A 14,698-nucleotide genomic window follows, 5' to 3' on the forward strand; every position below is an offset into this window, starting at 1 on the left:
AGCAATGCATAAATAGAAACAAATTTTCCAGTCAAACTGGTTTTCCATCTAAGACAGAAACAAAAGAAAACAGGTATGTGATTCAACAGGAATACAGTGAGACTGCATCAATCAACATTCTGTAGAGTGTAATTAGTACATGGTTGAGCTTAGCTGATATGGCCTATCTGCCTACAGACTGGCTCTGTGTGAGTAAATATCGGAGTGTGGGTATGACAGACCAAATGTATAAATCTCAGGGAATGAGAAAATGCAATGACAGAAGTGCAGACGATAGATTAATCGAGACAGTTTTAAACTTAAAAACAAAACTTTACTGCATAAATACTCGCTAACAAAATACATTTCTACTGTTTAGTCATTAATAATTATTAGTCAATATTACTCCGTGTTTGAAGCAGTTATTCCTTTAACAGCCATCCTATATTTGCAAATAATATACAGTATCCCAGAGCCCATGGCAGGAATTCAGCACCGATGGTTGCAGTCCTTGAGACTGTCAGTCACGGCAGTGCTCAGGTTCAAGAGCTCTTCAGCCAAGGATGTCAGCACTGAAAAGGAAGCTTTCCTTCCCCCTCCTCCAAGTCCAAATCCAGGATTTTCACCTTGTATAAAACATTACAGTCTTTAGAGAGCTCGTATTCCTTGACCTCTGACTCCAAGGACTTTGAGAGACTTGCAGAGAGTACTTTCCCAGGCTGCAGCAGATGCCTTGTCTTGTCCACCAGTAATGGTCTTGGGTTTTTTCCTTATCTGTTGTTTAATTTCTGTTTCATTTCAAGCAGTCTTTTTCCATCTCTTAAGCTTGCAACTCTTCAATGATCAGTAACTAACCATCAGTAAGGTACTTATAGTTCTGGGATCTTTTTTTTTAGCCTACGCCCGTATTTTCAAGGCCTTTACTAAAACTCCACATCAAAACAGGAGACACCTGGCATCAAGCTTCAGCCTACCTGCAAATTCTCATAATATATGGTAACAAGCCTAATAGGCCAGGACTGACTGTCTTACACAGGCACAGCAAGGATAAGGCTTGAGGTTTATTTCTGACAAGAGCAAAACCGTTTTTAATGAGCATGAAAATATTTCCAAGTTGCTCACACCTAATTAGAGTGATTTTTGAAAGAGTTCAAAGCAAGCTAATAATAATTACATTTGGCTTAGCATGCTTCTACTTTCATGAATGCCATGGGCATCTGCTTTGGCCACATATAAAAGAGGTTTGAATAATGAAAACTAGTAGTGACAAAATGGTACACATCTACTTAGTATTTCTTGGATTTGTATACCTTATGAAAGGAATGAAGAAAACCAAAAGTATCAAGACTGACTGTTGATATTGAAATAATTACAATGACAATTCAGAGATAAATACTGCCTTGGGTTGAGATGTTGCATTACCCACTTTGAACATTGACCAGGGAATAGTAGACACCTTTTTCAGCCAGAAGCTGCTGGTGGGTGCCCTGCTCTGTGACCCTGCCATTCTGGAGCACGACGATCTTGTCAGCGTTCTGGATGGTGGAGAGGCGGTGAGCTATCACAATGCACGTGCGACCTTCCCGAGCTTTATCCAGCGCCTCCTGGACAATCTGCACAAGGAACAAACCAAGAGGTGAGCTCTTCTGGCAGCTGCTGGGACATACACCTCAACTGCCATCTGTAAGCTCGAATATGGCAGTGAAGGAAAGGGAATATATGTTGCTCAAGCTTCTTGATTTAGAATTAGCTTGTGTCTTGGCAGAGTCCAGGCTGTCAGAGTGGATAATGCTGTGAGAGCTAAGAGAATTAGAAGGAGCCAGGCTCGTTACTGAGATGCATGGCAGGAGAAAAAAAGAAAATGGTTTTAAATTGTAGGAGATGTTCTGACTGGATATAAAAAGGATTCACTGCAAGGATAATCAAGCATTGGAACAGGGACAAAAACATCTCTACTGAATCTCCTTGAGATTTTCAAGTACCCTACCAGACACAGCATAAATTAATCTAAATTTGAGTTCAGTATTGGTCTTTGTGTGAAGAGGAGGTTTAATTGGGAACCTCCACAGCTTCCTTTCATGACTGATTAATTATATACAGAAGTCAATATTCTTGGGCCAGCTGCTATCATATTAGTTCTCATGATTTCACAGGGAGTCTCATGAATCACATTTTCTTAAAGCTATCACTAGCAGAAGATATTAAAAACAATCTCTGCTTTCTTGTATTTATTCCTTATGCTTATTAATGCAGAATAAAGTAAGAGGTTAAATTTAAATACCTAACTGGCATATAATCAAGAAAACAATAAAACATGGAATTATTTAATGGCATTTTCTCCTTAAACCTCATTTTTTCATGCCTACAATTGATCAAAACTTCATAGAAATCTTAACTTTCCAGATTATAATATATGATATAATATTTGCCTCATTAATAGTAAGTATTTTTGTAGACTCTGTTAATTTTCTACAGCTGGATTGCACTTCTGTAGTATCAAGATTACAGCTTTGGCCTTAAAAAAAAGGTAAATGTTTTAGCAATTATTACCTAAAATTTTCATTTTAGCCATGAACAGGTAGCAAGGACCAGAGAGCAATAGGAAAAGGAAGAAAACTTAAGAAAGCCACATATCACAGTTTCACAGAAAAAAAACCCCCAATGTTCTTTGGCACCATCCTCAATCTTTTTGGCTTCTGTAGTTTGTGTGTCTTGATTCAATTTTGATAGCATTTTCTCAGCTGAAGCCTGAAGACTTCTAGGCTAAGGAATGTATTCTTCATAGCAACATCAATCTGCCTACTGCCATACAGATGTAAAAAACACTTTTTTTCCCCCACGGAGGGGTAAGACTTTTTTCCCCCCAGTGAGGGGTAATTATATTTGCCTATTATTTGCCTAAACATATAATTTGCATAAGATGTCATATTTCCAGCTTTTGGCTTTAAACTGTGGGAATAAAAACAGTAATCACAAAAAAAAAATTTAGATTCCAGATTCCTGGCTGGGACATAAGTTACCTTTTCACTTTCTGTGTCTAAGGCAGAAGTAGCTTCATCCAGAAGCAGAATCTGGGGCCTGCGTACGAGAGCCCGGGCAATAGCGATCCGCTGCTTCTGGCCACCAGAAAGCTGCGTTCCCTTGTCCCCTACACGGGTATTGTATTTCTGCAAAAAATATATTAAGTTCAGGCTGTGAGTGAAAATCAGTTTGGATGTATATTGAAGCATATCAACTCTGACACCAGCCTCCCATAATCTGCATATTCCACACCAGTAGCTCTCTGAAAACAGCTGACAAGAATTTCTATCTGCTATGGATCTGTAGATCTTTTACTGGTAGACTTCTTTATAACATCAAGTGTTTAATGAATTCAAAGCAACAAGCCACTCTGAGGTTGGAATGACAATGTTATTCTCAATCAGACAACACAACACCAAGGGTCAGTGAAAGTCTGTGACAATACTGGGGTTCAAACTCTGAAAAATCATGCAAAGTGAGATAAGTATTCAGGGGAAATGTGATTAAATTTTTAGCCTTTCTGAATACTTGTAATTACATCTTTCTGGTCTGCATAAGGACAAGATTTTGTGCATGGCAGACCTTTCATCTGACCCAAGATACTCAGTCTTATAGTATTATGTGTTTGTCTCATGCATATAGGTGAAAAATTCTTAGTAATTTTCAGACCACAGGAATACTTGAAATTCAAATTCTGGCTAGGTATAACTGGAAGAAAGTGTAAACTCATCAGTCTAGCAGAATCTTTTACATATGCTTGAGAAAGACAGGAGCTTAAAAAAAAGTTCAACTTTAAAATCCCCACCCCTTAGTAGCAGCTCTCAGTTAGTTATAATTGTGTGTCTTCTTCCCCGAGATCTTAAAAGTTCCACTCTCCACCTGACAATGGAATCTCCCAGAGTGAAAATAAGTATGCTAAACACAATTAAGTAAGAAAATATTTTAAAAAATGTTTCAGATTTATTTTCATCTCAGAGAATTATTGTACCTCGGGTAATTATAAGCAGACAGTTTTCCCCTGCCACTTAAGTTCACATCCAGTTCTGAGAAGGAAAGAAAGGGAATAACTTACATCTGGCAGTGAGTCAATGAAGGAATGGATATTGGCTTGTTTTGCTGCACTAACAATTTCCTCAAAGGACACCTGCCGGCTGTTATCTCCGTAGGCGATGTTTTCAGCAATAGTGCAGTCAAACAGGATTGGTTCTTGTGAGACAATACCAATCTGAGCTCTCAGCCACTGGATATTCAGTGACTTTGCAGATTTGCCATCAAAAAGCTGAGAAAGCAAACATTTTAAATTTTAGTCACATGGCTATATATGAATTTGAGACCCACTGTAAATTCATACACAGCAGTTGCACAATTGTAGCTCTTTCCTTAGCTCTTTCTTATCAATTGCAAACTTGCATAATCCCTTCCCCTCCTTCTTGTCTATGTTCCAAAATTTTCTAATTCATAGAAGTGAATGGTGACTCAGTCCTTTTCTTTACTTCAATATTTAATTAGGATTTTGAAGACAGTGGAAGATAGGATATGCTGAAGCAACTTCAAAGAACTTTGCGTAAAGTTCTTACAATTGTTTCTTCAGCAGGAAAATTTTCCTCTATTTTGCATCTATAAAGGAGAAATTTACTTCCTTAAGATGTCATTTGCAGCAAGTTTTCTTTATTGGCAACTCTCTCATACTTCTGCTAAATATGCCTGCTGAATTGCTATCATTTTTTATTAGATAAATACAGAATTTTAATTTTTTTTCTATGTATCGGCTTCATAATTACACAGTCGCAAATAAACCAGGACATTAAAAGTGTTGTTAAATCTCCAATAGAGTGACCCAGCGCAGCACTTAGGCTCTGTGTTGGGTGACATGATCAGCTGGGTAGTTGAAGAATTGCCCCCTTCATAGCATGGCTGTTGGAGGAGATTATTCTATGAACTCCACAGCTGGTGCTAGAACAGTCAATTTTCAGCCAATATAACTTTTTCTTCAATGGAAAAGGTGCTATAATGAACCTGACTCAAAATCCAATGAAATGAGGGAACTTTTGTGAACAGCTGTTCTGACAGTTTCTGCTTTAAGCTAAACCCCTTTCACTCAGTTCACAGTACAGCTCAGCCTGAGAATTAGTCCAACACTTTTGTGGTTTCTATGGCACAGGTCTGTGCTTTACCCTTCAGTGAACTGTTGTTGGTTATTCACGGACACAAGGTCAGAAACACTGGGAAGGAAGTTGCATTTTGTTAAACACACTTTTGAGGCACCGATGCTGCCTCTTTCTAGACATCGCTTTGCTACATTGAACCTTTTTGGGCACTCTTAACCTCAAAAAAATCTTTTTGATTGTATCTAGGCTTTATTTAATTATAGTTTTATGCTTTGTGAGTATCTCTGCAGAGACAAGCTCTAAAATTCTTCTAAAACCTCTGAGCACATTTACACCAAAGAACAACAGCAATTAAGAGTAGCACTATGTGAAAAAAAATTGTGAAGTTGCTGAATGAGTAGTATAGGAAACCCTACATTTTAAACCGATATTACTGAAAGTATTTACAATCTATCATTTAATAAGCAGGCATACTCCTAAAGATGTTCCTGACAAGTAAAAATTATGAAAAAAATTACTTTTGTCAATGTCACCTTTTTTTTGAAAGAACATAGATGGAAAATTCTATTACTAGATCATATAGAAGTAGATATATTTATCAATTTTTCAACTGTTCTTATTATAAAAACCTCAATAAATTTGTTCTGAATTTAAAGCCATAATGAGACTGTGGATCAATAATTGTAATGTGGGAAACTGGGACTTATATACATCTAGTTTAATTTAGGAGACCCAATGAGTCACTTAAAAATACTTAAAAATAAAACTAGAAATACCTATTGTACTTATAAAATCACAGAAAACCAATGAAGAACACTCTCACTTAACCTGTTGACATGTTCTTGCAAAAATACTTACCATTTCTCCATCGAGTGGGTCATAAAACCTCTCCAGCAGCTGAACGACAGTGCTCTTTCCACAGCCACTGCTGCCAACAAGAGCCAGAGTTTGTCCCTTTTCTACTTTTAGATTCAACCCTTGGAGGATTTTGACCTCAGGTCGGTTTGGGTAGTTAAATGCCACATCTTTGATTGTTATGTTTCCCTCAAATGTTTCCTATAATGAAAATATTATCGTTGTTACATCTTTAAGACAATTTCACAGATGATTAGAATAGAATTGCAGAAGTATCCGCACCCCTCCAGAAGCAATAGAGATTTTCAAAACAAATACCCTTTTGACTCTATGTGCAAAAGCTGGACTGACAATAGAGAACTTGGTCCATGTCTTGTTCAGATAGTGCCAAAGATGCATTGTGGTAAGGATGTAATCAGAAGGAGAGGAAGAATCAGTTTGAAGAGAGTGAGGAGAGGGCTGTCCATATCACCAGTAAATAATATCACCCAGCACACGTGGCTTACTCACAGGCTTGTCTCCTTCCTCACTGTAACTGTCTATTGAGGGCACCCTTTCAAACAGCTGAAACAAGTGGGCTGCTGATATCTTGGCTTTGGCATAGTCTGGAGCAAAAGAACTGGTTTGTCCCAGTGCCATTGCACCAAATACAACAGCTGAAAACACTCTATAAAGAAATCAGGGAAAAAAATATCATGAAGAAAAGAATAGTGTGAATGTGGCTGCAGTCAACTTTTACTTAGAGAAAAAAGAGGGTTAAATTTAGAAATAATAAAGTAGTAATCAACTATTATTGCTTTAATTATTAATTTAGCTCCAGAATTTTCTTTTACCTTCTTTTAATGAAATGAGATAAACATGCCTGCATTCCAAATTCAATGTTTTCATTACTTATTAGCAGTAATTTCTTTAGTTTCGTTTATTCTGGATAGTATATTAAGTCTCAGCTATGAGGAAAGGGGTCAATGGATGGCATCATTGCTACACTAATGCTGTTCCATCCTCACTGTGGTTTCCTCTCAAGGGTTCAAGGACCTTTGGGAGTTAGCGATCACTTTTTAAGGTATCAATGAAAATAAGAAATCAAGCCTGTAACAAGGTGAAAATTTTAATTTTCTACCACATCTCTGCAGGAAAAAAATTCAGGATTTACAATATTGATAAAGGTTGAAAACTATGCTTTTATTCGTTTTTGATGATTTTATGTCATTTTATGGAATTTTATGTAATTTTTAGGCTACATTAGAGTAGTTTAAAAACCTGTTGTCTTCAGCTATTACTTACTGCCACACACCATAGAAAAAAAATCATCACCAAGAACAGCTATTTGGCACATGAAACCTTTTAGCCTGTTTTAAGGCAAAGTAAAATAGACTCATTTTTATTAACTTTGTCTTTTTTCTTCAGAGCTACATAAAGTGATCTGTTTTATTCTGTGTTTGGACAGCATATAAGGGCTTACACAGTTTTTGCTCAAACCTTCCCTTTCAAATCTATCCAAAAATTCACTCAGCTGTCTAGAGATGTTCAGCTAGCAGATGGAATGCAGACACTTTCTAACATCTTCTGGTCAAAATGAACTATCTTTAATTAGATTGGCAACAAAAAATCAGTATGGTTGACCTTCTTGGGTATTCAGGTCACTGATAGCCACACTGGTAGAATCTCAGTCTATCATACTTGTTTCCATAGCCCATGTATTGAACTGTTGCTCTTAAATTATAAATAACTTTTCTGAACAGACAGAAAAGGGATTGTAAAAGAGATACTTACAAAAATACATGTTTATACTCCATGAGGTCGTTTACCACTAGGTAGGCACCAAACCGGAAACAGCCAGCATAGGTAAAGAACATCATTGCTTGTGAAAGGGCAAAACAAAAGCCAAATATATGTGCCTTCTTCACAGAATTTCTGTACAGAAAGAATGCATATTTTCATCAAAGTGTGCAGTCATACTGAAATCCTAGTACACAAAAAACAATTAAACAATTGACTTCAATTGGTACTGTTATGAATGGAAAGTTTACATACACTGAAACATTAACTAAAAACACTTTTTTCTAGTAGGGGAATAAGTTCTTATTTATACTAGAACAATAGCAAGATGAAAAGTCTTGGAGCTATCCCATCAATGCCAACCCTGAGAATGGTTAGGAATTGTTCTGCAAATCACAAGATATGAACTCAAAAGCCAGCAGCCTGGGAAAAAAAGTGAAGTAATATATTTTATGTCCTGCACTGTGCTCTGACCACTCATTTATTATGGTAGATGTGTTAGTGGCACCTCTGCTTCTTTCCCATTATATCTGTGTACATATACTTTCATTTTCTTTACTTTTCTCATAGATGTCTGAAAAGGATACAGACCAGTCTGGAACAAATAAAACTTAAATTCATAGAATCTATTTAGTTGTTTACTTTAAGACTTTTAAATTTTTATTTAGTCCAGACAGACTTATATTAATTTGTTTTCAGCCCCAAATCAGCAAGTAATTATTCAAATGTTTTCAATCCTACTAACACTTTAAAAAGTGGCCTAATGCAATATTCAATTTACATTAAAATAGTTTTAATTAAATATCCAAAAAATCAGGTGGAAATTTAGATTAGACCACTTTGAAAGCTCACTTAAAACCAACATTTTTCCAAACCAAGTAACATTGTAATAGAAGATACCAATATTCTAACAGAAAATTAATTAAATAATTTTTTTTTTAAATGTTGACTGGTAGTGGTTGTATTTGTCAATATAAATATGCAAAATATTGACATTAATTCTGAGATAATTCAATTATACATTAAATCATAAACACTATCAAAAAATATATTATTGTGGAAGTAAATGTTTGCAATTTATTACAGATGTTTTTTAGCTTAGTTATTTTATTATACCTGTATGGGACAATCAGATGTTCTCCATACATCAACTCAAATTTTCTTTCTCGGGTCAAGCTAACAACAGTTCTAATATTTTCTATTGCTTCTGTGGCAATCTGCAATAGAAAAACAAATGTTTTTTGTAATCAAAAAATAAGTATGGTGCAATTCCTTATTCTAAATTAATAGAAGGTTCTGTTGGAATACAATTTTATATTTTATACTGGTTATTAAAATCATAGACCGTTCATATAAAAATAAGCATTTTACATTTTTCTTTTTAGGAATGAGATTTTCTTAAAATGATCAGACTTTTCTGATAAGACCTCTTTAATGTTCTACAAATAAATGGTGAAAAACAGTTGGACAGCAATAACAAATATAGAGAAGATACTCAACATGAAACAAAAACAAAATCATTAGACAGCAATAACAAATATAGAGAAGATACTCAACATGAAAAATGGCATATTAGCAGTCAACTTCCAGTCTGCAGAGTTTGAGCTACAATCCAAATGTCCAGATTATTTAGGCACCTTGGAGTCTATTGAGATCTCAGCAGTAAATATTTGATACCTTGCAGATTCTTTAGACTTGAGTCATTTGTATACACAAATGTTCCAGGGGAGATTCAGATTAGATATTTAAAAAAAAAAACTTCACTGTTAGGTTGGTCAGGCATTCAAATAGATTTCCCAGGTAGGTAGTGGAGTCACTGTCTCTGCAAGTGCTCAAGAGATGGATGTGGCACTTGGAGATATGCTTTAGGGGTCATTAGGGTGGTGCTGCCTTGATGGTTGGAATTGATGACCTTGAAGGTCTCTTCCAAACCTGATGATTCTCCAAAAGACTCTCAAATCTTCAATGCATTTTGCTATCATATACATTTAATGTAATTTTAGTTTAATTAAGACCATAAAGTAAGGATTTTTAGTAACCTAAGCTCAGCAACTCTGCAGAAAGTGAATTTTGCAGGGGGAACACTATTTTTACTGAAAAAACACCCATATTTTTTAAAAAATGATAATTAAATAAAATGCCTGTAGTCCAGTGCTTGCTTAGGTCACCTTGAGAAGGGAAACTAACATTACTATGAAAAGAAAATATTTTTTTTAAGTTTTGAAAAAAAAAAATCAGAAATATTTGTAGCACCTGTGCTAATTCTTCACAATATGCTGCATTAAAAAAGTCTTTAGTGTTTATTCCAAGAATTGTCAACTATTTTCTATCACATCTTACAACAAAACAAAATAAATGCTCATCCCTCAGAGAGAAGCAGAAGGAATGTACGCAGTTGAAAGGAAATGAATGGAATTGCATGACCTTGGATAAATTATTTTCTTTTCAGCAACTTTTCAAAAGAGTAGGACATAAGAAGAGATTTTAGAAAAGTTTTACCTTGAAGAAAGCAGTACCTGGGAAGTGATGAAATAGTTGTTCTCTCCCAAAAGGATTTTTGGAATGAAGTGACATTAAATGCCTTCATTTAATTTGTTAAACAAGAGTCTAGCCTTCTTGCTTTTCTGTTCTCATCTTTCTCTTCCACTCAAGAAACAAAGGAATGGCAAACAGAAACCAGTGGATATATACATATTATCACTGCAAACATTAATAAGAGGAAGAAGGGGAGAGAAAAAAATAGCAGTGTAATAAACATAAGACAGATGGCATGCAAAAAAGGGATGACAGGAAAAAAAAAAGAATGTCAAAATGAGAGTGGTTGCAAAATAAGAAAAACAAAGATGTCTAGAAAAGGAATGAAAAGAGAATATGCCTGAATTGTCTTTAGCACATTCCAACATTTAACTACAAAAATATTAATTGGTTAATACCATAAGTCTTCAATTGTTATTGAAGAGGTGTGATGCTCTGCAGGTCTACCAGTGTACCTGGCTGTCTTTGGAACTTGCATATTGTGAAATGTTCTGGACTCAGAAGTCATACATCCATTAACAATGTTTTGGTAAATATGACTGTATACATTATACAGAAACAGATTAATTTCTCTTGACCCACCTTTCCTGCAGCTTCCAGCTCTCGTTTATCTTTCTTAGCGTGTCCAGCCAACATCTTCATTTCAATCATTCCTGCCACCGCAATGATGGGCACAACAGCTAAAAGCAGCAAGGTCAGCTGCCAGCCATAAACTAATGATATAATAATTCCAGTCCCCAGGTTGGCTATGTTTTGGGCAATTAATGCTAGTCTGACACCAGTTGCCTGGACAAGAAAAAAAAAGGCATTTCTTACCAACATAACTGCATTTTAAAAAAGAAAAGCATTTTCACCCATAAAATTCCTGATTCTCAAAGCACTGCTTAGAAAGTCTTAACTCAGTTTTGCTATTTTTCAAAATGGCAGGTTCTTAAATGCTTTGTAAAAAGTTATCTAGATCATATTTATATCTTCTTTCCCCATATTCTGATTACTTTAATTTACTCTGCAATTTCTAAATTCTGCTCTTGAAACTGAACAAGCTTTACCCTCATCACATACTCACATTTACACCTAAACATTAAAATCTGTCAATTTTTTTAGATCACAGAACTAGTTTTACAAGTCATCACACAGAGTCCAATAAGAAAGAAAATTAAATATTTAACTTTTCCTATTGAAATAAAGGCAAAGATACTTCAGAATCCTCCAGTTTAGGAAAAAAAAAGCATATAACTTCATGTTGCAGTAAAAATTTACTTAAGCATACACAAATGATTACATTCATTTACTTTAGCTTGATATTACATAACCCTGAAAGCACAGAATTTACTTATAAAGAGTCTCCATAAGGTAACCGAGAAAAGGAAGTCAATTGCTGAAAGTTCATTGTTTTTTTTTTTTAATAAGAAATCTGTACAACCAAAAAAAGAGCAGGAGATTGTGAACTGAATAAATTTATTTGCATGTCTTTAAGTGAATAAGACCTCTTTAAAAAGACTTCTTAGGTAGGAGGTTCCCAATAGATTCATTTAATAATAAAGATCACAATACAGCACAATAGTTTATTTTTTAGAAAAATTTATTTGGAAATTAGTCTGTAAATATATATTACCATAATTTTCATAAAGTTCATCAGTGCATTCTCTACCAGCTATTGGTATATATATCATTATTATATATATACCAATAGCTGGTATAGTAATTTTTATATTATTTATTTTATAGTATATTTTAGTTTTCAAAATCAAGACTGCTATCCAGCTAGTCAAAACCAAGCTGCAACTTCATTACATGCTAAACCAAACAGGAAAACTTCTAACACAAAATTTTACTTACTCCTTTCACTTGAGAGGCATCATTAGCAAGTCTTGTAGTTAATGCTCCAGTGCTGTTTTTAGGATTATCAAACCAGGCCATATCCTACAATAAGAAAAATTATTTTTAAGACCAGATTTTGAACATTTCAAATAAACTGTTAAGTAAATCTGGTAAGCGGCAGTGCCTCAGTTCTACATATTTAAATAAGTTTAATTCCATCACTGCACATTGAATATATTTAGAAAGAAGTGTAATCTTGTGAATCATTGATGTATTCATTGTCACTGCTGAGGAGGAAGGGGAGCAGCTGAGAGATTCCAAAAGCAAAATTTACGCTCCCTCACTGCTGCTCCTTCAGTGAATCTGCTTGGAGGAGAGGACTCTTTGGTCACACTCCCTCATGGTTGCAAAGCTGCTTGGGGAGGGGTTAAATGTAAAGCATTTTCAGGTTACAAACTAAATATTCCTTGCTTTGTTTCTTCCCATATTGAAGAAGCTTATTTTTAAGCTATGAGACACCAACGAACCAACAACAACAACAACAACAACAAACCCAAAACAAACAAAAAAAAACCAAACCCAAAGCCAACCAAAGGAAAAATCAACTTGCTCTATCTGATCAAAGTTAATTGTTTGGATCGGGTACACAGTTTATGATTTATTCACCAAATATCTGATTTAAACTGTCAGGTGTTGCATGCATTGAATGAAGTCCTGATAATGTATTACAGACATTTGTGACCTCAAGACTCAATTGTAAGATTGCCTTTTCGTTAGATTTTTAGTATGGCTGATCTATAAATTGTGATTTTTCAGACTACAACAGTTTTCTGTCATGTTGAAAATAGTCATGTTCACATGAATCAAATTCTGTGTCTACATGTAGCTTTATGTGCAAGACTTAAAACCCCGTAACTATCATATTTTGTATTTCATAATCTAAAATACCGATCCTGAAATCATGCAAAATTTAGCCAATTTAGAATTAACAACATTACATTCTATTTATATTTTAACTCTCTGAAAGCGGTTTTACTTTTCAATACACAATCTTATTGTTGCATTAACAAACAACAATTAGAGATTTGGGGGCTTGTATGAAGACTTCAAATAAATATATAAAACTGCGTACCTGTACATATCACAATTCAAATCAGACATTTGAAGTAAGTGTTACAGTGTTAGTTGTGTTGCATTTCTTTAGGGGAGATAGGGCCCAAAGAAAGCAAAGCAGGCAAATGAACAGGCAATGGGATACTGCTGGTGCATATCAACTTGTCAGGCCCTTGTAACTTGGCTGTAAAACTAAGTCTTTGCAAGGAGTACATAAAAAGCTCTTGTATTGATTTTAGATTCTCCCTCTAAGGACACTTTGCATAACCACATGTAATTAATCAAATTGGTTTCTAGTCTGATTTAAACAATCGTCTCTGTATGATGGAGTGATGTAGAATCCAGTTATTTTATACCAATACCATCAATTATTTTTAAAACCTTGGAAATTAAAATATTTATTATCTTTACCTGTCTAAGCATTGCTTTAAATGCCATAAACCGAAGCCTCATCGTAAGAATTTCTCCAGCTTTGCCAAATGCGAAACCCTGTTTGAGAGACAGTACAATGCTTAGTATAGTATTACACTGTTTGTGTTTATTCAGTAAATATTTTAGATAAATTGCCTCTACAATGTCAAAGTAAAAAATATTGCTGTCCTGTTTGCAGAAAGCAAATGTAAAATCAGGTTTAATATATATAAATTCTAGTAGGTTCACAGTACTTATATTCAAATACTATTAATGAAAAAATATAGGGAGCATAGCAATATTTCCCAGCACTGCTTCACCAGCATGCTTTAAGGAGAAGGTTACTAATCAACCCTTTGACTTCATTTGTCTGAGTCAATGTAAGTCAGATTTAAACAAGTAACATTTAGGTCATTAATTTTAGATTAAAGGCTTTTTAAGGCAACCTGGGTTCAGTCAAATGCATCAGTCAAATTAAAAAACATTACCGGAACATTTCTAAACTGAGCAAACCTATCACAACCCTGTACTACTCAGCCTTCCGTACTCAAGGCCCTTTTTGCTTGTGCAATGCGACGATTCCACAAACAAACAAGGTTTCTGCAAGAGGCTGTTTATGCTGCTGTCCCAAGCACGGTATTATTTCTCTCTGTGGGCTCACTTAACAGATAAAACTATACCAATATGTTCCTAAATTATAAAATGGACTATATATGAAAATATTTAATATGATTACAACCTTTTTTCTTTTTAAGTGGCACTGTTGTATCAGGTACAACCTTTAGTGTTTCAGCAGGAGGAAGTTAATATCAGAGTGATGTTACCTGACAAACTGGGCCTGGGAGTCTCCCACAGGAGAAATATGGGATGTTCCCTTGGACAAGGGAAGGGTTAGTGAAGTAACAAATTGGAGAACAAAGGCAGGAGATTGATAGATTTTCAATTACTAACAGATTCAATTAGGAAGATTTGAGTGGGAGGGGGGAGGTAGAGTGTGAGGACTGGAGAGATTTCCTGTTAGCTGACAATGGAAAATGAGTGAGACAATCCCGAGTTTGGTGCTGAGAAGTATCTGA

General features: G+C 35.1%; 1 protein-coding gene across 1 annotated transcript in view; it reads right to left on the reverse strand.

Moving 5' to 3' along the window:
* Positions 1–435: 435 nt before the first annotated feature.
* ABCB1 (ATP binding cassette subfamily B member 1) overlaps positions 436–14,698 on the reverse strand; it is a 35,709-nt gene continuing 21,446 nt past the window's right edge. Inside the window, exons 19-28 of the mRNA XM_030970533.1 lie at positions 13,623–13,700; positions 12,117–12,200; positions 10,860–11,063; positions 8,859–8,959; positions 7,737–7,877; positions 6,474–6,630; positions 5,967–6,164; positions 4,073–4,279; positions 3,000–3,146; positions 436–1,592 (exon numbers count right to left, since the gene is read on the reverse strand). Of these exons, the coding sequence (XP_030826393.1) occupies positions 1,398–1,592; positions 3,000–3,146; positions 4,073–4,279; positions 5,967–6,164; positions 6,474–6,630; positions 7,737–7,877; positions 8,859–8,959; positions 10,860–11,063; positions 12,117–12,200; positions 13,623–13,700 (1,512 nt within the window). The 3' untranslated portion in view covers positions 436–1,397. The remainder of the gene's footprint in view (positions 1,593–2,999; positions 3,147–4,072; positions 4,280–5,966; positions 6,165–6,473; positions 6,631–7,736; positions 7,878–8,858; positions 8,960–10,859; positions 11,064–12,116; positions 12,201–13,622; positions 13,701–14,698) is intronic.

This window comes from Camarhynchus parvulus, chromosome 2, assembly GCF_901933205.1.
Source record: "Camarhynchus parvulus chromosome 2, STF_HiC, whole genome shotgun sequence".
Taxonomy (NCBI): domain Eukaryota; kingdom Metazoa; phylum Chordata; class Aves; order Passeriformes; family Thraupidae; genus Camarhynchus; species Camarhynchus parvulus.